The 22,409-nt window shown below is 35.5% G+C and overlaps 1 protein-coding gene across 1 annotated transcript in view; it reads right to left on the reverse strand.

The window, feature by feature from the left end:
* Positions 1–1,072: 1,072 nt before the first annotated feature.
* The window catches only part of LOC144366456 (uncharacterized), an 87,930-nt gene continuing 66,593 nt past the window's right edge, over positions 1,073–22,409 (reverse strand). Inside the window, exon 3 of the mRNA XM_078020735.1 lies at positions 1,073–4,062. Within this exon, the coding sequence (XP_077876861.1) occupies positions 3,860–4,062 (203 nt within the window). The 3' untranslated portion in view covers positions 1,073–3,859. The remainder of the gene's footprint in view (positions 4,063–22,409) is intronic.

Consider the following 22,409-nt stretch of genomic DNA (forward strand, 5'->3'; position numbering starts at 1 on the left):
AGGGTTGGAAAATTTTCTAATATCACTTTATTTAAAAAATTGTGCATGCCTTTAGCTTATATTTCAGAGCCTTATTCTAGCCCAATAGATACTAAATTTGGTGTTTTAGTGATATCTTATATTTTTTGAGTTTTCTATTCATTCTTAACATCTTTTCTTTATGCAATCTTTATTCTAGATTATATGTTTTGTTTTCAAGACCTAAAGATTTATCTTCAAAGTGATATAATCAATTCATGTTGCTTTCCATTGAGCTTTTAGTTTGGTTTCTGAGTCTTTAACTTCCAAGATACCTATTTGGTTCCCTTTTAGACTTCCTTTATTTTTATTGAAGTAATCTTTCACTTTCTGTATTTTTTCTCTGATTTCAATTTTATAACTTTTTAGGTTATATAATATTTTATCTTTTAACTTTCCATTATTTTTTCTGACATTTTCTCTATGGTAGTGTCTATGGAGTCAGTCATTGAAATATTAGGGAGGGACTTTGGGATGATTTTTTTTCTTGATTTTTTTTCATAGCAATTCTATGCCTGCACATCTCTTGGTATAGTTCTCACTTCTTTTTTAAGAGAATTACTACTTATGAGTTTTTTTTTTTCTTAAGAGCCCTGGGATGATTTCCTATTCAGATGCTAAATTTTTGTCAATGTGTGACCTCTGCTGATCCTAATATCAGCACCAGTTTCAAGGATGCCACTGAATCCTATTTACTATAACTACTCCAGAGCCAAGGCTTGTATTATTCAACCTTATAAGAAAGAAAAACTTGTTGCTATTTTTCTCCACAGTTTCCCAAATACATATGTAAACCTTTAAAAGTGTTCTGGAATAGCTCCAATAATAGTTTTTAAATTTAGTACAATTACTGTAATCATAAATGAGGGATTGGTGGGGAATTGGGGAATGTAGGCCCTAAATGATTGGAAAAGAGAAAAATTAAGAGATAGAGAAAAGATAATTTGCACTAAGGTACAAAGGTAAAATTGATGGATAGTGGATATGTGAGGTAGTAGCAGATAATGCAAGAGAATGAATCAGGGGTAAGAGGAACAAGTATAAACTAGAGATATGAAAACAAATATAAGAAGATTTATTCTTATAATACTTTAAACCATTAGATAAAATACATTCAAATGGATTGAAGGGACAATGTTGGCTATTGGGGTTAAAACACTCATTCATGCTAAAGAGTTATGTAAATGATCATAGTTGATGTTAGAGTTATTCATAGTAAACCATGCCAAGATGAAGGAAAATCTTGTTAAATTTTGGTTGGGATATCAATGGGGCTTGGACAGGTAGCAGATAAACATCATTTTTTTTCCTGTGGATCTCTCCTGAGTTACAATGGCACAGGAGACACTTTTTACCCCCTTTGGTTGTTGTTGTTGTTGAGAGATTGGGGCTGCTTTTCAAAATGATTTTATCTTTCCAGGGAGACAGTTTCTTTTACTTAGTTCCAAGCAGGCACTTTAGTGTGTTGCTTTCTTGGATTTCCAGGGGAAATGTATAAAGGTAATTGTTGGCTTCTTAGAATCATATAATCTCATTGATTTAAGTAATTTTTTCAGCTCTTTATGATATTTTAACATAAAAAAAATGTAGACAAATAGTCTGGTTACCTAAATGATATGATGGATAACCTAACACTGAATTACTGTCTCTATAGAGTACTACTATTCCCTTCAATGGTCATTTGTATCCCTTTTCTCCCACAATAACCTAAGGAAATGAGCACATATCTTACCTTACTGATACCATTATAAAACAAATGGAACAAGGTCTCTATATTATGAGCTGTTACATGTTTATATTTATTAATATGTCCCTAATTGTTCCCAAAAGCCTTTTTCTCTGCTTATAATAATTGTATAAAATAATATATTTCATTGTGCCATACTCATATATTTATATAATACTTTGATCAGGTACCCAAATGTCTTTTAAAGATCAGTTCTTTATAGAAACCATTCAAGGATTGTGTGTTTTCTACTTCCTACCTCCCCTAAATCTTCTTTATCCCCTCCCCACACATTTACTGGCTGCAAATATTGTGCCATTCACCTTGTGAAATATCCCCTGTTCTGGATTTTTCTGAAAAGATGAGTGAGCAATTCTGAGGTAAGTTACATATAGAAAAAATCATTTGGGGGAAAATATGAAATTTAAAGGATGCTAATATAGTATGTTGGAAATTATATGCTCCTGGCTCCAAGATGACTATCTTCTTTTCAGTCCAGTTGGGATATTTTGTAGATGTGGTGTGTCTGTATGGGATGTTCAGAACACACTAAAAGATCATTGTAAGTAGTTTTTATTTCTTTTCCTTTTTTTTTTGGTGTTTTATTGTTTTGTTTGTTGTTGTTGTTGTTTTTGTTGTTGTTTTTTTTTTTTTTTGGTACCAAGCATGCTTAAACACTGAGGCACATTTCAGCCCCTTTTTATATTTTATTTAGAGATTGGTTCTCGCTAAGTAGCTTAGGGCCTCATTAAGTTGCTAAGGCTGGCTTTGTCCTTGAGAACATCATTCCTGAGCCTCCCTAGCCACTAGGATTACAGGCATACTACACTGTGCCAGGCTCTCCTTTATTAAATATATTTCCCTACATCATAGTTTTCTTTTTGGTTTGGTTTGATTTTTTAGTGTTTTAACTTACTCTCTTAAAATATTTGACTGTCAAGGCATGCTCAGGACTATTAAAAGAATGAGATTCAAATCAGGTGACTGCTCTGCATTGAGGCTTAGCTTACACATGGGGTTAGAGAAAAACTTTTTTCCCCCAGATGTCATTTATTTCCTGTCCAGAATGATGAGGAATATGAAGTAAAATGACTCTAACAGGAATGGTACTGATTAATTCACCAAATAGCAGTGACCATGGAAATTCTTGAACAAGATAATAATTCGTGTTTTAGGTGGAATCTAAAGGAGAATGAAAAAAGACTAGTATAGGAATGAAGCTGATCCTTGATCCTCTCATCTTGTTCCTGGATGAACCCACAACTGGCTTAGATGGGAGAACAGCTAATGATGTCTTTACACTTCTAAAAAGGTAAAAACTATGGCAACATTTTATTTCATTCATTTACTCTTTGATCACTTCTATTTTACTGGTATTTCTGGTGCAGGAGATTTAGAAGTTTTTTTTTTAAATGTTTCTTCTTAATTATCAGGATACAGTCAATAAACAAGAAGCGGTTCAAGAAAGATGAAGCAAGAATATAGGAAAGGAAGGCTAAGGTGAAGGCAGGGAGCTTTCTAATTAGAAGGATCAGAAAAGGCCTCAATCATGTGACACATACGCTGGGAGAGAATGAGTGAGATGTGCTATAATTCAGAAGAGAGTTCGGGTTAGAAAAGGCAGCCAAGTGCCTCTGAAGCACAGCATGTCTGATGTGTGGGGAAAACTAGCAAGTCCAGAGGGACAGACCCAGAGACTATGAGGAGTGACGTTTGGTGAACTGTCACAATACCACAAACTGGAGGCTTAAACACAAAAATTAATTTTCTCATGACTCTGAAGGCAGAAATTTGAAAAATTGTATGTTGTGGGTTGTTTCTTCATTGGCCTCTCATTGGCTGCAGATGGTCACCTTCTCCCTTTGTATGTCTGTGTCTTAATCAACTCCTAACTGGACATAGTCAGATGAGAACCATCAATACCTCATTTAAATTTTAAAAGACCTCTTTGAAAGCACTGTGTTCAATGTGGCCACATTCAGAGGCCCCGGGGGATAGGGCTTCAATATCTGAGTTTGAGGAGGACCCAGTTTAGCCCTTCACAGGTGGATTAGGATGTTAAGTGGAGTTGGGCTGGTGGCAGAGGTCATGTAAGAAGTATGGCTTTTCCTGTCACTAGAGGAAATGGGGAGGTTTTTGAGAGTTTTGGAGCATAGCAATGGCTGTGGAAAGACTGCAGTTAGGCAAGGATGAGGGAAGATCCAGTGAAGGAGCTGATGAAAGATGATGAAGCTTCGACAAAGATGGTCCTGGTGAGCAGAGGGTGGATTCTAGATCTGTTTTCAAGGGAACCAACAGGATCAGCTCAGGATTTCCACCTGTCATGGGAGGATTGAGACAATGACTGCTGACATTTGAGGCTTCAAAAAGTGGAAGAATGAAATTAGACAAATGCATTTCTTTTTATAAAGAAAGAAAAATGTGAATGGATGTTTATAGAAAATTTTTCAATAGTTGAGATTTAGACATCATCTTTAAAAATATAGTAACATATTTCAAACTGAAAGAAAATATCCAAGAATAATACAAATGAAATTCTACTTTTCTCGCCTGTATTTCCCTCTGTTACATTTTACTGTATCTGTAGCCCCTCCTTTCCTCTCTGCTACTTCCCATGTAGTTTCTTCTGCCATCATGCCCTTTCATCCCAAATACTTCCTACCAAAACTCCAATCCAGGAGAACACACCATCATCTTAAATTCCCAGTCAATAAGCCTTTCTTTGCCAGGATCCAATCATGGCTACTCAAATCTGTTGCTAGGATACAATCAGAGATACTGTGACTGTTTCCTGTCTGTCAATATCTCTCCAGAAATACACTTTTCCTGTCTTCTTACAATCTAGAGCAATTCATGGTGTGACCCCCTGCAGGGTCCATCCCAGTGAGTGTTGCATGATGCTCAAGAATGAAAGGATGCTGAGTACTCAGTGCAACACACCTGAGAATGCAACCTGCACAGGTAATGTCAGCCTTTATCATCTAATTGTGGTACACATATATGTATACATAGATATTTACTAAAAAAATATGTGCACGAACAGAGATCTATAACTATTGCTGTTTTGTTATTGTATATACATTGAAAATCCCATGAATTCATAATAATATTTCTGACTCCAAACTAACACCTCTGTCTTACTTTTAGTCTTTGCTATTTTCATGTTTCTGACTTCAGACAGGGAGAGTTTAGGCTCCCATTATCTCATACTATTTGCTTACTTGCTTACTGATGTAATTTATTTGTTTATTGGAACCAGTCTCCAAGAAGTTCCAGTCTCTTCCTTTACCATCTCTAGAAACTCCTCTGCCTCATTGTTTTAAGGTGTCAATCACACTATCTTCAAGGCTTCCCCTCTCTGTCACAACCTTGCTTCCTCTGATCTCATAACCCTATGAGCAAGTCTCTATGCTAGAAGAGAGGAAACAGCAAGAAAGAAAGATATTTATGAGTTAGACATCACAAATTTAAAATGCCATTTGCACATATAAGTGATGATGCCCAGTCATGGCTCTGGAGTTCAGGCCCCAATACAGAACCCATGTATGATATTTAGATTCATAGAAATTTTCTTTGTGGTTTGCTCTGCTTAGCACACAGGCATCTTTCCTAATGCAGAGAGCTCTGATCAGTCCTTCCCAAACACTGCTGTGCAAGTTAATCACCAGGGGTCTGGTTGAAATGCAGATCCTGTTTCTATAGGTCTCAGGAAGGGTTAAAAATTTTTCACAGGAGATTTGAAGAATTACTGACACTAATGCTTGTAGTCCTCAGAGCACACTTTGAGTGTCAGAGCTCTCAGGAACCACGTGTCCATCTTCCAGTCCTTTCCCAGCTCCTATTGCCTGTTGACTGAATTCCCATCTTTTTCTGAAGTGCTCCCCATAGGCCTGTTTTGCCATCTCTCTTACTTATCTTCTTCACCCAAAACAACACCAACACAAGCAAACACATAAACACTGCCTGTCGTGTTACATGGAACTGCTTCTTACAATTTTGAGAGTAGACTTGTTCACTTTGTTCACCTTGTTCTTTTACTGTATCTCTTTTCTTAGCTCACCATCACTGGGATTTTGGATATTCTACCTATATCACCTTCAGACAGGTTATCACTCTCCTTTTTTTTTTTACAAGGAGCCAGATTAAAATTATAGATCTTACTTCCTGTTTCTCCATGAGGCAGAACCTCCTTGCATACAATAGATTTATGAGGTGCTTATCAAATTATTAAATTGAAGTGGTTCTTTTCTTGAAATACTTTTTAAAAATTGGGAAAGTGATGATGTTGGCCTTTGTTTCTTCTAACCTTAAGTAATAACTCCTATAAAGGGCAGTTTAGAACTGTTTCTACCATAAAATCTGACCAGAGCTCAGATCCCAACAGGGCCCCTGAGTAACTGTGAGGGCTTAGCCAGTTACTTAACATTTAGACCTTATCTGTAAAAAGAAGGAAATACTAGTATCATAACAGCCTTACTATAAAAATAAAGATTTATCTCTGAAACATTTAATTAAGTGCTATATGGCATTCTAAGTGCTAAATAATATTAATGTATTATCAAGGTAGGATGAAAACCAATTACTAAAGATTCAGCATAATTAAATGATCAATGAAAATTGGTTATATGACCATCTTTTTAATACTTAATCATTAACTAGTTCTTTTTTTCATGTATTCACTAAAATTTGTATTAAAAGGATTAAATTACCAAGACATTGACCAACATGAGACAGGACAATGACTTATAAGAATTAAAATTTGAACAATCTACACATAACGAAGATGGAATATAACAATATACATTTTTTTCTCTTTATTTGTAGAGTTTTCCATACTGTACTATTTGTAGTCTCACAGGTCATTAACTAGTTTTTGAAAGTGGGTGTACTCAAGAGATTATGTGAGATACTTGGCAATAACATGGATTCCCTATTTCAACAATCAGAGATTGTGTACCAACTTCACTGAATTCACTGTCTCGTTAGACTCTAGGAAAATGCACTTTCTCTCAATCTCTATAGACAATTCTAGACTGCTGATGCACCAAACTTTAAGAATATTTTGTCTTTTAATAAAAGCATTGAATTTTATTTTTGTCAACTACCAAGTATGTAATGAGTTGAGATTACAAGTTTGTAAAAGAAAATCAAGTTGAACTGAGAGAAAAAGCTCTACTGGCAGAAGTAAGTATTTTACCAAGAAGTGCAAGGTCCAGATGTTTAATGATTTATTATTTCCCTTTTTCACTTAGGATTTCTCAGCAGGGGAGAACAATTATATTTACCACCCATCAGCCTTTCTATTCCATCTTTAAGCTGTTTGACAGTCTTACCATATTGGCCTCAGGGGAACTAATGTATCATGGTCCTGCCCAGAAGGCTTTGTAGTACTTCCAATCAGCAGGTGCGATTAACCTTTTAATGCACTAGATTCTTCATACACAGACTTCTGGAAGAGCAGAGGTGTCCAGAGGAGTGCTACAGGAATGTTCCTTGATCTTACATAGAATTAACTGGGGTGACTACACTGTAAAACATCTTTGGTCAGTTCAGCACCAGAACTTTTTTTATTATGCATCACTTGCTTATTGTTCACATCTCTCTTCTTCTCCTCTCGAGTTTGAATATGCATGGTGTGTGTGCTTTTGTGTGTGTGTGTGTGTGTGTGTGTGTGTGTGTGTGTGTGTGTGTGAATTTCTCATGGGCCTTTATCTGTTCTCCTTCCCAGTTATGGTGACCTTCCCTGAAAGGTCAATAATTAGAATGTTGGACTCACAGCTAGTTATTCTGTCAGTTGAAGATTTTGAAAAGTTTCAAAACATTGCCTTTTTTCAATTTGTTCTAATTAGTTGTACATGACAGCAGAATTGCATTTCAAATCATTGTACATGAATGGAGCAAAACTTTTCATTTCTCGGGCTGGACATGATGCAGATTCAAAGTCTTCATTCAATCATACATGTACCTAGGGTAATAATATCTGACTCATTCCATCATCCTTCCTATTTCCCCACACACCCTTCTTTCATTTCCCACTACCCAATCCAAAGTGCTTCCATTCTTCCCTAGCCCCCACCCCTTTATGGATCACCATCTACATCTCAGAGAAAACATTTGGAGTTTGTTTTTTTGGGAATGACTTATTTTACTTAGCATGATATTCTCCAACTCCATCCATTTACTGGAAAATACAATGATTTCATTCTTTAAGTCTGAGTAATACTTTATTGTGTATATATACCAAATTTTCTATATTCATTAATCTGCTGAAAGGCTACTGAATTGGTTCCATAGTTATGCTACTGTGAATTGAGCTGCTACAAACATTGATGTGGCTGTGTCACTGTAGTATGCTTATTTTAAGTACTTTAGGTAAAAAACAAAGAGTGCAAGAATTGGGTTAAATGGTGGTTCCATTCCAAGTTTTCTAAGGAATTTCCATACTTATTTCCAGCATGTTCCACTAGTTTTAAATATATGAGTACACCTTTTCCCCCCACATCCTCACCAACACTTATTGTTGTTTGTATTCTTGATAACTGCCATTCTGGCTGGAGTGAAATAAAATCTTAGAGTTGCTTTGACTTGCATTTCTCTAATTGCTAGAGATCTTGAACATTTTTTTTCATATATTTGTTGACTTTATTTTTTTCTCCAAAGTGTCTGTTCAGTTCCTTAGTCCATGTATTGTTTGGGTTATTTGCCAAAATATTGTCTTTTAGATCATGTAACAGATTGTGTTTCCCAGTAGTTCTCCTGATACATGGTCTTGTTCTGCCTTTGTGAGGGTTCATGGAGATACTGCTGCATTTTCTAGTAACATTAGATTGAAGATTTATGTCTTGAATGGTATAAGTGACCATTACTCAATAGAAAGGCTGGTCCTGAATCAGACTTAATGGGCCAAAATTTCTGGAATGCCTTGTTCTTTTTAGTTCAGATTGAATACTATGATTTCTTTAACAACTTATCTATCTGCTTAAATTTTGAGCTTTTTGGATATGATTGTAGATGCTTCCCCAAGACCCCAAATAAAGTTGTAAATAGTCATTCTTTTTTTAATTTCTTATATACATCACAATAGAGGAGTGCATTACATTCATATTTTTGCATTACAATTCTTAATACACCTTTATACCACAATTTATCATATCTCTGTTTGTATATAAGGTATGTTGACACCAAACTCACATCTTCATACATAAATTTTGTATAATGATGACCGTCCACTTCCACTATCCTTGCTATTCCCATTTTTCCTTCCTTTCCCTCCCACCCCTATTCCCTATCTAGAGGTAATTTTCCACTCATGCCCTCTCTCCCTACCCCACTTTGAGTCATCCCCCTTATATCAGAGAAAACATTTGACATTTGTTTTTTGGGGATTGGCTAACTTCACTTAGCATAATTTTCTCTAATGCCATCCATTTCCCTGAAAATGTCATGATCTTATTCTTTTTTAGTGCAGAGTAAAATTCCATTGTATATAAATGCTACATTTTTTTAATCCATTCATCCACTGAAGGACATCTAGGTTGGCTCCTCAGTTTAGCTATTGTGAATCATGCTGCTATACACATTGATGTGGCTGTGTCTCTGTAGTATGCTGTTTTTAGGTCCTTTGGGTATAGTCTGAGAAGAGGAATAGCTGGGTCAAATGGTCATTCCATTCCCAGCTTTCCAAGGAATTTCCATATTGGCTGCACTAATTTGCAGTCCCAACAGCAGTGTATGAGTGTAACTTTTTCCCCAAACACTCAACAACACTTGTTGTTTGTTTTCATAATGGCTGCCATTCTTACTGGAGTGAGATGATATCATAGAGTAGTTTTGATTTGCATTTCTCTGATTGCTAGAGATGGTGAGCATTTTTTCGGATATTCGTTGATTGATTGTATCTCATCTTCTGAGAAGTGTCTGTTCAGGTCCTGGGCCCATTTGTTGATTGGATTATTTGTTTTTTTTTGGTTCTTATTTTGTTAAGCTCTTTATATACATTAGAGATTAAAGCTCTATCTGATGTGTGAGGGGTAAAAATTTATTCCGAGGATGTAGACTCTCTGTTCACCTTATTTCTTTTGCTGAAAAGAAACTTTTTAGTTTGAATCCATCCTATTTGTTCATTCTTGGTTTTAATTCTTGTGCTATAGGAGTCTTATTAAGGAAGGTGGGGTCTAAACCAACTTGATGTATATTAGGGCCTACTTTTTCTTCTATTAGAAACAGAGTCTCTGGACTAATTCCTAGGTCCTTGATCCATTTTGAGTTAACTTTTGTGCATGGTGAGAGATAAAGATTCAGTTTCATTGTGTTGCATATGGATTTCCAGTTTTCCCAGCATCATTTGTTGAAGATGCTATCCTTTCTCCAGTGCATGCTTTTGGAACCTTTGTCTAATATAAGATAGTTGTAATTTTGTGGGTTAGTCTCTGTGTCCTTTAATCTGTACCATTGGTCTATGAGCTGAGCCTGTTTTGGTGCCAGTACCATGCTGTTTTTTTTTTTACTGTTGTTCTGTAGTATAGTTTAAGGTCTGATATAGAAATACTACCTGTTTCACTCTTCCAGTTAAGAATTTCTTTAGCTATTCTGGGTCTCTTATTTTTCCAGATGAATTTTATGATTGCTTCTTCCATTTCTATAAGGAATATTATTGGGATTTTGATCAGAATTGCATTGAATCTGTATAGTGCTTTTGGTCATATGATCATTTTAATAACATTAACTCTGCCTATCCATGAGCAAGGTAGCTCTATCTTCTAAGGTCTTCTTCTATTTCTCTCATTAGGGTTCTGTAGTTTTCATTGTATAGATCTTTCTCCTCTTTTGTTGATTCCCAATAACCTTTTTTTGAGGATATTGTGAATAGGGTAGTTTTCCTCAATTCATTTTCAGAGGATTTGTCACTGATATACAGGAATACCTTTCATTTATGGGTCTTGATTTTATATCCTGCCACTTTGCTGAATTCATTTACTAGTTCTAGAAGTTTCCTGGTGGAGTTTTTTGGGGGTCTTCTATGTATAGAATCATATCATCAACAATTAGTGCTACTTTGAGTTCTTATTTTCCTATAGTTATTCATTTAATTTATTTCATCTGGTAATTGCTCTCGCCAGTGTTTCAAGAACTATGTGGAATAGAAGTGATGAGAGAGGGCATTCCTGTCTTGTTCCAGATTTTAGATGGAACGACTTTAGTTTTTCTCCATTTAGAATGATGTTGGCTTGAGACTTAGTATAGATAGCCTTTACAATGTTGAGATAACTTCCTGTTATCCCTAGTTTTTCTAGAGTTTTGAACATAAAGGCATGCTGTATTTTGTCAAATGCTTTTTCTGCATCTATCAAGATGATAATATGGTTCTTATCTTTAAGTCTATTGATGTGATGAATTACATTTATGGATTTCTGTATGTTGAATCATCCTTGCACCCCTGAGATGAATCCCACTTGATCATGGTGCACGATCTTTTTGATATGTTTTTTTCTCTGATTTTCCAGAATTTTATTGAGGATTTTTGCATCTATGTTCATTAGAGATATTGGTCTGAAGATTTTTTTCTTTGAGGTATCTTTGTCTGGTTTTGGAATCAGGGTGATACTGGCCTTGTAGAATAAATTTGGAAGTACTACCTCTTTTTCTATTTTCTGAAATAGACTGAAGAGTATTGGTATTAGTTCTTCTTTAAAAGTCTTGTGAAACTTGGCTTTATATCCATCTGGACCTGAGCTTTTCTTGGTTGGCAATATTTTTATGGCTTCTTCTATTTCCTCACTTGATATTGGTGTGTTTATGTTGTGTGTATCTTTCTGACGCAATCTGGGCAGATCACATGACTTTAGAAATTTATCGATGCCTTCACTATCTTCTATTTTTTTAGAGTATAATGTTTTGGAATAATTTCTTATTATCTTCTGTATTTCTGTAGTGTCTGTTGTGATATTGCCTTTTTCATCATATATGCTCGTAATTTGGGTTCTCTCTCTTCTTCTCTTCATTAGCATGGCTAAGAATCTGTCAATCTTATTTATTTTTTCAAAGAACCAACTTTTAGTTTTGTCAATTTTTTCAATTGTTCCTTTTGTTTTGATTTCATTGATTTCAGCTTTAATTTTAATTATTTCTTGCCTACTACTGCATTTGGTGGTGCTGGTTTGTTCTTTTTCTAGGGCTTTGAGGTATAGTGTGAGATCATTTATTTGTTGGCTTTTTCTTCTTTTAAGGAATGAACTCCATGCAATGAATTTTACTCTTAGTACTGATTTCATAGTGTCCCAGAGATTTTCATATGTTGTGTCTGTGTTCTCATTTACTATTAAGAATTTTTTAATTTCCTCCTTGATGTCTTCTGTAATACATTGATCACTCAGTAGCATATTGTTCATTCTCCATGTGATGTAGAGAATCCTTATTTTATCGTTGATTTACAATTTCATTCCATTATGATCAGATAAAATGAATAGTAGTATCTCTTCTCCTTTGTATTTGCTAAGAGTTACCTTGTGGCATAATATATGGTCTATTTTTGAGAAGAATCAATGTGTTGCTGAAAAGAAAGTGTATCTGCTCGATGTTGGATGATATATTCTATATATGTCAATTAAGTCTAAGTTATTAATTGTGTTTTTGAGTTCTATAGTTTCTTTATTTAACTTTTGTTTGGAAGATCTGTCCAGTGGTGAGACAGAGGTGTTAAAATCACCCATGATTATTGTGTTGTGCTCTATTTGTCTCTTGAACTTGAGAAGAGTTTGTTTGATGAACATAGCTGCACCATGGCTTGGGGCATATATATTAATAATTGTTATGTCTTCTTGTTGTATGGCACCCTTGAGCAGAATGTAGTGTCCTTCTTTTCCCTTTTGATTAACTTTGTCTTAAAATCTTCTTTATTTGATGTGAGTATGGTTTCCCCTGCTTGCTTCTGAGATCCATGTGAGCGATATGATTTCTCCCAACCTTCCACCTTCAGTCTGTATATGTATTTTCCTATCAAATGAGTCTCCCGTAGGCAGAATATTGTTGGATCTTATTAAATCCATTCTACTAGCCTATGTCTTTTGAATGGTGAGTTTAAGCCATTAACATTTAGGGTTACTATTGAGATATGGTTTGTATTTCCAGCCATATTTGTTTATTTTTGTTATTTAACTTGACTTGATTTTCCCCTTTTTTTAGGAGAGAGAGAGAGAGAGAGAGAGAGAGAGAGAGAGAGAGAGAATTTTTTTTAGTATTTATTTATTTTTTTAGTTTTTTCGGTAGACACAACATCTTTGTTTGAATATGGTGCTTAGGATTGAATCCAGGCTGCATGCATGCCAGGCGAGCGCACTACCACTTGAGCCATATCCCAGCCCCTTGATTTTCCTCTTTGGTAAGTTTTTCCTTTACTGTACTACCTCCCACTGTTGGTTTTCATTGTTATTTTTTATTTCCTCTTCATGAAATGTTTTGCCAAGGATGTTTTGAAGCTCTGGTTTTCTAGCTGCAAGTTCTTTTAATTTTTGTTTATTGTGGAAGGTTTTTATTTCATCTTCAAACTTGAAAAGTAATTTTTCTGGATACAAGATTCTTGTTTGGAACCCATTATCTATCAGCCTTCGAAATATGTTGTTCCAGGATCCGCTAGCTATCAGGGTCTGTGTTGAAAGATCAGCCATTAATCTAATTGGTTTACCCCTATATGTAATCTGCTTCCTTTCTCTTGTGGCTTTTAAAATTTTCTCCTTTTTCTGTATGTTGGGCATTTTCATTATAATGTGTCTTGGTGTGGATCTTTTGTGATTTTTTACATTTGGCTTCCTGTAGGCTGATAGGATTTGGATTTCTGTTTCATTCTTCAATTCTGGAAAGTTTTCTAATATTATTTCATTGAACAGATTGCTCATTCCTTTGGTTTGGACCTCAATACTATCCCAATAACTCTTAAATTTGGTCCTTTTATGCTATCCCATATTTTTTAGATATTCTGCTCATGGCTTCTTATCTGTCTCCTTGTGCTGTCTATGTTCTTTTCGAGATGATATACTTTGTCTTCGTTGTCTGATGTCCTATCTTCTAAGTGGTCTACTCTGCTGGTGATATTCTTATTTGAGTTTTTAATGTGGTTTATAATTTCTTTTATTCCTAAGATTTCTGTTTTTTTGTTTGTTTGTTTTCTTATGACCTCTATCTTCCTGTAGAGTTGATCTTTTGCTTGTTGGATTTGTTTATGTGATTCATTGTTGAAGTCATCTTTCATTATCTGCATTTGTTGTCTAATGTCTTCCCTGAGACTGCAGAACATCTGCTGTATGTATCCTGAAATGTTTATCTGACATTTTTTTTGCTGTAGATGTTACCTCTTCAATGTTGTATTGTCTTGCATTGTTTGTGATCCTTTCTTTCCTTATCGTTTCATGTTGCTCATGTTTCTTACAGCTCTGTTAGACTGTTATGTTAATGTTTTTTCCCCTATAGATTTATATTGCTCTGGTATAGTTCCGAAACCTCTCTTCTGAGGGGAAAGACAATGTTAACAGTTCCCAATATCCACAATATATTATCTATGGCAAATTTTCATTATTAATATGTTTAAAGTTAGTCTCTATGTCTAGAGATGTTGGCTTCAATTATTATTTAAAGTATAGTCATTAGTTTCATAAAAGGCATATCATTTCTGGTAGCATATAGAGAACAGAGGGTCAGGTGTAGGATGTTATATTAAGGGGGAAGGGTGTGAGGGTATGGGGTTAATCTAACTTAGCAACTTTGGAGGAGAACTCTAATAAATAGACATGGGGTAATTTACGAAAGAATGTATAAATTCAAACTCCTATATATATTTAGAAAATTACCCGAAGTATAAATAGTAAAAGTTAGGAGGTTGAAAGTGGGATAGAGGGAGGAAGAGAAAAAAAATAAATAGAAAGAAAGAAAAGATAAAGAGAGAGGGAGAAAGTAAATAATGAAAAAAGAAGGGGAGGGGGACATATGCAATGTCTCTATATTATATTATTCTGGTGATTCAGTTCATGCAAAGTTCTTGGTTTCACATATGTTGGGGTTTGTGAGGACTAAAAAGGGAAGGGTAGAGTTGAATGGATGAGAAGAGAGAGAAAGAAAAAAAAACTCTCAGAATTTTGTTTTCTTTTCTTCCAGTAGGTGGCATTGTCTCTTGCAAGCCTCAGTCTCTGAATTCAGGGTGGTGGAGGTAGCCAGTGTGAGAGGGCTTGAGCTTCTACCTGAATCCTCCCTGCTCTTAATCTGTCTGAGTTGGAAACCAGATGCCTATACAGTTGCAGTTCCGTGTTGATAGCTATGCCCTCTAAAACATTGTGAGAAAAAAGTTTGAGTCATCACAGCTGGAGGTGGGGGAGTTAGAAACCAGGTACCTGATTATCCACAGAACAGCGCTGGTAGCCACACCCACCAATAGATGTCAAGTATGGTTCTCCAAGATGGATTCCATCTGTTTTCTGCATTGGGTGTTTGGTGAGGTGGGGGATGCTGGGGTGACCTTGTGCTGTGGCCAGAGCTCATTCTGGTGACTGCAGCAAAGACTCTGCATTCTGCACCACTGTGCAGGTTCAGGTCCACCTCTAATAATCATTCTTTCTTATTTTTTTTTATTGAATATCTGTCACTTAAAAAGCAGGAAAAAAAAAAACATAAAACACATGTGAGTCTGGGGAGTCCAGGGAAGGTGAACTAAAGAGCCACAGCTCAAATTCCATTAAAATCCCAATAACATTCTTCATAGAAGTAGAAAAAGCAATCACAAAATTCATTTGAAAAAATAAGGAAACCAGAATAGCCAAAGCAATTCTTAGCAAGAGAAGTGAAGAGGAGGCATCACAATATCAGAACTTACATTATACGTCAAAGACATAGTAACAAAAATGGCATGATATTGGCACCAAACAGACATGTAGAGCAATGGTACAGTCTAGAAGACACAGAGACAAACACACATAAATACAGTTATCTCTTATTAGACAAAGGCACCAAAAATATACATTGAAGAAAAATAACTCCCTCAACAAATGGTGCTGTGAAAACTGGAAATCCATATGTTGCAAAAATAAATTAACCCCCTATCTCTCACCCAGCACAAAACTCAACTCAAAGAGGATCAAGGACTTAGGCTCTAAAACAAAGACTATGCACCAAATAAAAGAAAAAATCAGGCCCAAATCTCTACAATGTCAGCATAGGAAATGACTTCATTTATGAGATTCCTAAAGCGTAGAAAGTAAATTTAAGAGCCAATAAATGAAATGAAATCTAACTAAAAAGCTTTTTCACAGTAAAGGAGAGAATGAATAATGTGAAGAGAGACTCTAAAGAATGGGAAAAAAATCTTTACCACATGCAACTCAGAGCAACTAAACTTCAGGATATACAAAGAACTCAAAAATCTTAAACACCAAAACACAAAAAAACCTAATCAATAAATGGGCATAGGAACTAAATAGACACTTTACAGAAGAAGAAATACAATCAGTCAATAAATATATGAAAAAAAATGTTCAACAGCTCTAGCAATTGGAGAAATGCAAATCAAAGCTGCCCTATAATTTTATCTCATATCAGTCAAAATGGCAATTTTCAAGAACACCAACAAGAATAAATGTTGGTGAGGTTGTGGGGAAAAAGGTACACTCATATATTTCTGGTGGGACTACAAATTGGTGCATGGTGCTGGAAAACAGTATAGAGATTCCTTAGAAAACTTGGAATGAAACCACCATTTGATGCAGTTATCCTACTTCTTGACTTATACCCAAAGGACTTAAAAATCAGCCTATTACAGTGACACAGCCACATCAATGTTTGTAGCAGCTCCATTCGCAGTAGCTAAACTATGAAACCAACCTAGATGCCCTTCAACAGCTTGGTGGATAAAGAAAATGTTGTATATATACACAGTGGGGTATTATTTAGCCTTAGAGAAGAATGAAATTATGGCATTTGCCAGTAAATGGAATAAATGCTAAGCCAAATAACTCAAACTCAAAGAAGCAAAGATCAGATATTTTCTCTGATATGCAGATACTAATTCACAATAAGGGATTAGGTGCTTAGGAAGAATAGAGATATTTTGGATTAGACAGAGGGGAGTGAAGAAAGGGAAGGGGTACTGGGTATGAAGGATAATAGAATGAATTGGGCATTAGCCCTATTTACATATCTTATTACATGCCTGATACAACTCTACATCATGTACAACCAGAAGAATGAGAAGGTATACTCCATGTATTTGATGTGTCAAAATGAATTCTACTGTCATGTAAAACTAAATAGAAGGAATAAAAATAATCAGAGGTCAGACCAAGTTAAGATGCTTCTGTCACAGAAAGTTGAGGTAAGATGTCACTTGTGCTGTGCTGGTCACATTCTCTTGATAATGCTGCTCTCGAGATTTGTTGTCTATTTGCAATTATGACAGCTTGGGAGGTGTTCATTTGAATCTCTGAATTTAGTAGGTTGCAAAGCAATCTGCTGACTGCCTGCTGACATTCCAGCATTCTGTAGGTGAATTCAGAGAGCACAGTGCTCCCAGAAATTTAATATCTTTTTTGGAAGCTACATTTACATTTTTGAAGAAGTACTGATAAGCAACAGAGCATACTGATACCTGCTTGGGTTTTGAAGACTCATGAGAGAAAAAGAATAATGTAAAATGTTCTGAAAAGTCCAAAAATGGTTTGGAATGTTTTTGTTTGTTTGTTTGTTTTGCCTGGGACACAGATAGTTGTCTAAATGTTGTGTGATTGAATAAAGAAGAGGAAAGGATAAATTAGTGAGGGCAGAAAAGAGCAGAAAGATGAGGAAAAAGTTGTTCAGTCTGTCTTCCCTACCCTCATATCCAATGTCCTCTGCATGTGAGTCTTCTTTACTTTCCAAGACTACCAGCTTGAGTTCTTTGGGTGTCTTATTTTGTAGGTTTTCCCTGTAAATTCTATAATAATCCTGCAGAATTGTTTCTGGATATTACCGATGGTGTAATAAAAAGGGATTCAGAAAATTATGAAGGTATGTAAACCTTTCAAATTAACATAATTCTTCCCAATTAATTTGGCTGAGTTTTAGCAATGTGGTGACTTATTAAAACATGACTTTGTGAATTTACATGTTATTGTAATGAACATATAGACTTTGTTGAAACTGAGTGCTGTGTGTATTTTTATTTAATTTATGAATGAACATCTGAATTATTTTTTGTACTCAAGCTTTAATTCTAAAGCTTGAGTACGAAAGCTTTTTGTGGGAGTTGTTACACAAATAAGAGGTCTCAGAAAAACTTGTGAAATCAGTAGTAATCTGTTGATAATGAGTTAGTAATTTGTGGCCTATTATCCACTTTTATTCCGAAGCTTACAAGACTGAAATGCATTCAATGACAGATGATTCAGAGATAAAAGAATTATCTATTAATTTTTCCAAGTCCACTTTCTACAATAACACAAAAACTGAATTGGAAGAACGCTCAAAGGATGAGAAGAAAATATGCTTAATCAGGAAAGAGATTCCCTATGTCACTTCCTTCAGCCATCAGCTCATTGGCCTCATCAGGCGTTCATTCCAAAAATTTATGGGTAATCCCCAGTACTGGGCACCTTTGGTAAGTGACATGTTTTCCCAATTATGCTATGAAATACCAATGTGGGAGCAATTTGTTTCTAATATGGACTTATGCAGGATTCTTTTATCTTCTACTCACCCTTCCATTTATTTGTCATTCCCACTCAGTTAGAATTTGGAAACAGCCAATCAATTCAGTGTATTGTCTTGGATATGAATTGTCCCCCAAAGGTTCATGGTTGAAGGCTGATCTCTATTGAGCAATGTTGAGATGTGGGGCTCTTTGGAAGTGGCTATATCATTTGACATCATCAAAAGATTAATGTATTGATGAATTTACAATTTGATGACATTATTGGGAGATGATGTAAACTATACCACTCAGGGCCTAGTGGGAGGAAGTAGGTCACTGTTGCATGCCATGGAAGGATGTATCTTGTCCCTGACCCCTACCTTGCTCTGTTTCCTGGCTGCTATGAGGTGAACAGCTTTCCTCCTCCATATCCACATGCTATGATGTTCTGCTTCACCTTATTCCCCCCGAAAAAAAAAAAAAACTCAGCCATCAGACTATGAACAGAAATATGACTCTGTGAGCCAACATAAAGCTTATCTCTTGTTGTAGTTTGTTTTCATAGCAATGACCCACATACTGACAAGAACAACTTAGAGGAAGAAAAATTTATTTGGGGCTCATGGTTTCAGAAGTTTCAATTCATAGAGAAGTGACTGCATTGCTCTTGGCCCACAGTGAGACAGTGCATCAGGGAGGAAGGGCCCAATACAAAAAGCTGCCCAGCTCATAGTGGGGTTCAGAAGCAGAAAGAGATGGAGAAGGGACCACAGGAAGAACAATGCTTTCAGGTCACCCCTGCTTTGCCCCCAGTGACTCATCTCCTCTAGCCACACCCCACCTACCTACAGCTAAAACCCAGTCAGTCAATTCCAGCTGGTATTGAATAATTAGGTTGCAGCTCTCACAACTTAATCATTTCACCTCTGAATATTTCTGCATTATCATAGGAGCTTTTGTGGATACTTCATATCCAAATCATAACACCGTCTTTCTTAGTTCTCTTAATTATATTGTCACAGTGGTAAAAAACAATGAAGTTCCTATGCATATAAATAATTTAAGTGGCTTCCTGGACTGCATAACTCAAAAATGTTTGCAATATATCAAATTCTAATGGATAATGTTAGTCAAAATTTTATTTTTATAAAGTGTTTGGACAAGAAAATATCAACAATTGTGTCATTTTCTAGTAGTTGTTCATTATCATTTATTTATTCATTCCAAAGATACATTCCAATATCATGTGTTGCATTTGAAGACTCTACTACAGTAGTTGGGTAAATGGGTTAAAAATAAAAATTCTGCTTGTGTGCATCTTATTTCCTTATGAAGGAAGTGAAATGATAGCTGAATAAAGAAAATACAGAGCATGTGAGATGGTAGAATGAACTATGCAGAAGGTTTAAGGAGTGAAAAGGTGAATGAAGGAAAGAGAGGGCTAGAGGTGGGGAGAAGACGGTTGATTTGCCATTGAAATCAGGTGTTGAAGCAACCTAGTGTCATTTTTTTTCTTCCTGATGGTAGTTTGTTCTGTCCACTGTCTGAGAGAAGAGACTGTAGGAAGAATGCTCTTCTTTATAATTGACCCTGCTCATTGATTGATTCTAACATTGGCAAAACAATACACAACCAAAGAATGTGCACTTTATGCACAGAAAGTAACCATACTTGAACAGATATTTACATTGGTTTTTAACTCTCTTAAATACTATGCAATGAAATTCTATTTTCCTTTTGATCAACTCTGTGGTAGTTTTCATCATCCTCAAATTTTGTATTTTGTTTTGTTTTGTTTTGTTTGCAATACTGGGGATTGAACACAGAACTTCACACACACTAGGCCATTGGGCTACATCTTCAGCCTATTTTTGTTTTTAGTTAGTGTTAACCCCTATTTCACACAAAACACTGGTTCTCTTAGTTCATTTGTCCAATATTTGTAGGGAATTCAATTCAGCTGGTTATTGTGGTTTATTATTTTTATGGTCAATCATTGTATTTCTGTGGAGTATTAAGATATGACATATTGCAGGCTTTAATGAACTGAATTCTCAGCATGAGTGGCACAGTTTTCATATTTAAGTGTTGTTGCTTTCTATGTGTACATGAGAATCTGCATCCCCATTACAGTGATGATGTTTATTGCTTCAGATTTCTTTAGTCCATGTGATTTGGCATTTCTCTCAAGTGCTTTAGTGTCCTGTTGTCCAAAGACAATATATTATTCTTAGATAATAGATTTGACATCATTTGAAAGAACGTTAGTTCAATTAGATGCATTAATTTTGGTAGCCCATTGTTCAACAGGAAGATGCTATGATAATTTGATTCTTCGGAATGATTTGTTCATTAGGCTTTTCTTACTTGTCTCTAAAACTGATGTTTAAGTGTCTTATCTAAGAAACATACAGTATTTCTGGGCAAGATGTTATTAGAACACAGATGTTTTTACATCAGAGTATGCGTGTTTTGAGCCTAGGCTCCCTTAAGAGTCAAACAGTAGGCCCAGAGCCTCCAGGTAGCACATTCAGCCTACTTGTCTCATCATTGAACTCGGTTCTCCAAAAGCAATTCCAGCAATGTTCAGCAAAGCAGTAGTCTACTGTAAGGGAAGAAACTTGTAGATCCCTGAGCTCAGTGGAACAAGTCTTGTTCAGGATTTTAAATGTTGAAATGTTAGCTCAGGAGCAGGCAAACCCTTTTAGGTAGAGGCTCAGAAGATAAATATTTTAGGCTTTCAGAACCACACATGGTGTTTTTCTCACAAGGTCAACTCTGCACTTCATTATAAAAGCAACCACAGCTAATATGTGAGCAAATGAACATGTCAGCATTCCACTAAAATTTTATTCATGGAGACTGAATTTTGAATTTCATATTGAAAGAAATATTATTCTTGACCTTTTACCCTCCAGGTATTAAAAAATTGGTAAAGCATCCTTAGCTTGTGGGCTTAACCAAATTAGTGACTGGTTTTGGTCTGTGAGCCATAGTTTTCTGATCTTGGTGTAAGTTGTTTTTTTTGTTTGTTTGTTTGTTTGGTTTTTTTAAGGTACTGTGAATTTAACCCAGGAGGCTTTACCACTGAGACACATCCCTAGACCTTTTATATTTTATTTTGAGCCTGGATCTTGCTAACTTGGAAGGGCCTTGCTAAATTGCTGAGGCTGGCTTTGAACTTGCAATCCTCCTGCCTCAGCCTTCCAAGTTGCTGGGATTACAGGCATGTGCCACTGAGTCTGGCTCTGACATAGGGTTCTAATCTTGTATAATTTTCATTTTTCTAAGTTTTTGTAAATGGAGTTATTAAAAGTTTTAATAAATTCCTGCTGATAATCCTTTACTTATTGCCTTATTGCATTTTATTTATTGCCATGATTTCAACTTGACATTCAACCAGATGATATGTTGGAAGATATAGCAATGAATGGATTATTTGAAAAGTGAGGTGTTTTGTTCATTTATATCTACTTGGACAACATTATCACTAATATCTCTAAGCTTCATTGTTTCTACTTGCATATTAAACATTTGACTATGCATTTAATTATTAATTTGTTATAGTACAAGCTACAAACATCCCTTAGAACACACCATGATAAATGTTATTTGAATACATCTGAACAACAGCAGAATAATGTAGTTGGATAATTTCTTTATTTTACCTGTTTTGAACAGAGACCAGAAGACAGATGCACAAATCTCATAGTTAGTGTCATTTACTCTGTTTGGAAATATTCAGTTTGCTCAATGGCTGGCTTTCTTTTACTTCATGCAAGAATAAACAACACATGTGAACCTTGTAGAGCCATCAGCATTAATTTTAGAATATTGATTAGTTGAAAGAAAGAGCAGATTCTGAGGGTTTTGGAAATATGACAGTGGAATGGATTCCCGAACCTACCCCTAATATTTGTCTTATTAGCAAAGAACTTTAGGCATATATCATATGTGAAACATTTCAATGATCTTCTCTCCAGAATCTCATTCTTACAAATTATTCTTTACAGATCATGGTTC

Source organism: Ictidomys tridecemlineatus, chromosome 9 (assembly GCF_052094955.1).
Source record: "Ictidomys tridecemlineatus isolate mIctTri1 chromosome 9, mIctTri1.hap1, whole genome shotgun sequence".
Lineage (NCBI taxonomy): Eukaryota > Metazoa > Chordata > Mammalia > Rodentia > Sciuridae > Ictidomys > Ictidomys tridecemlineatus.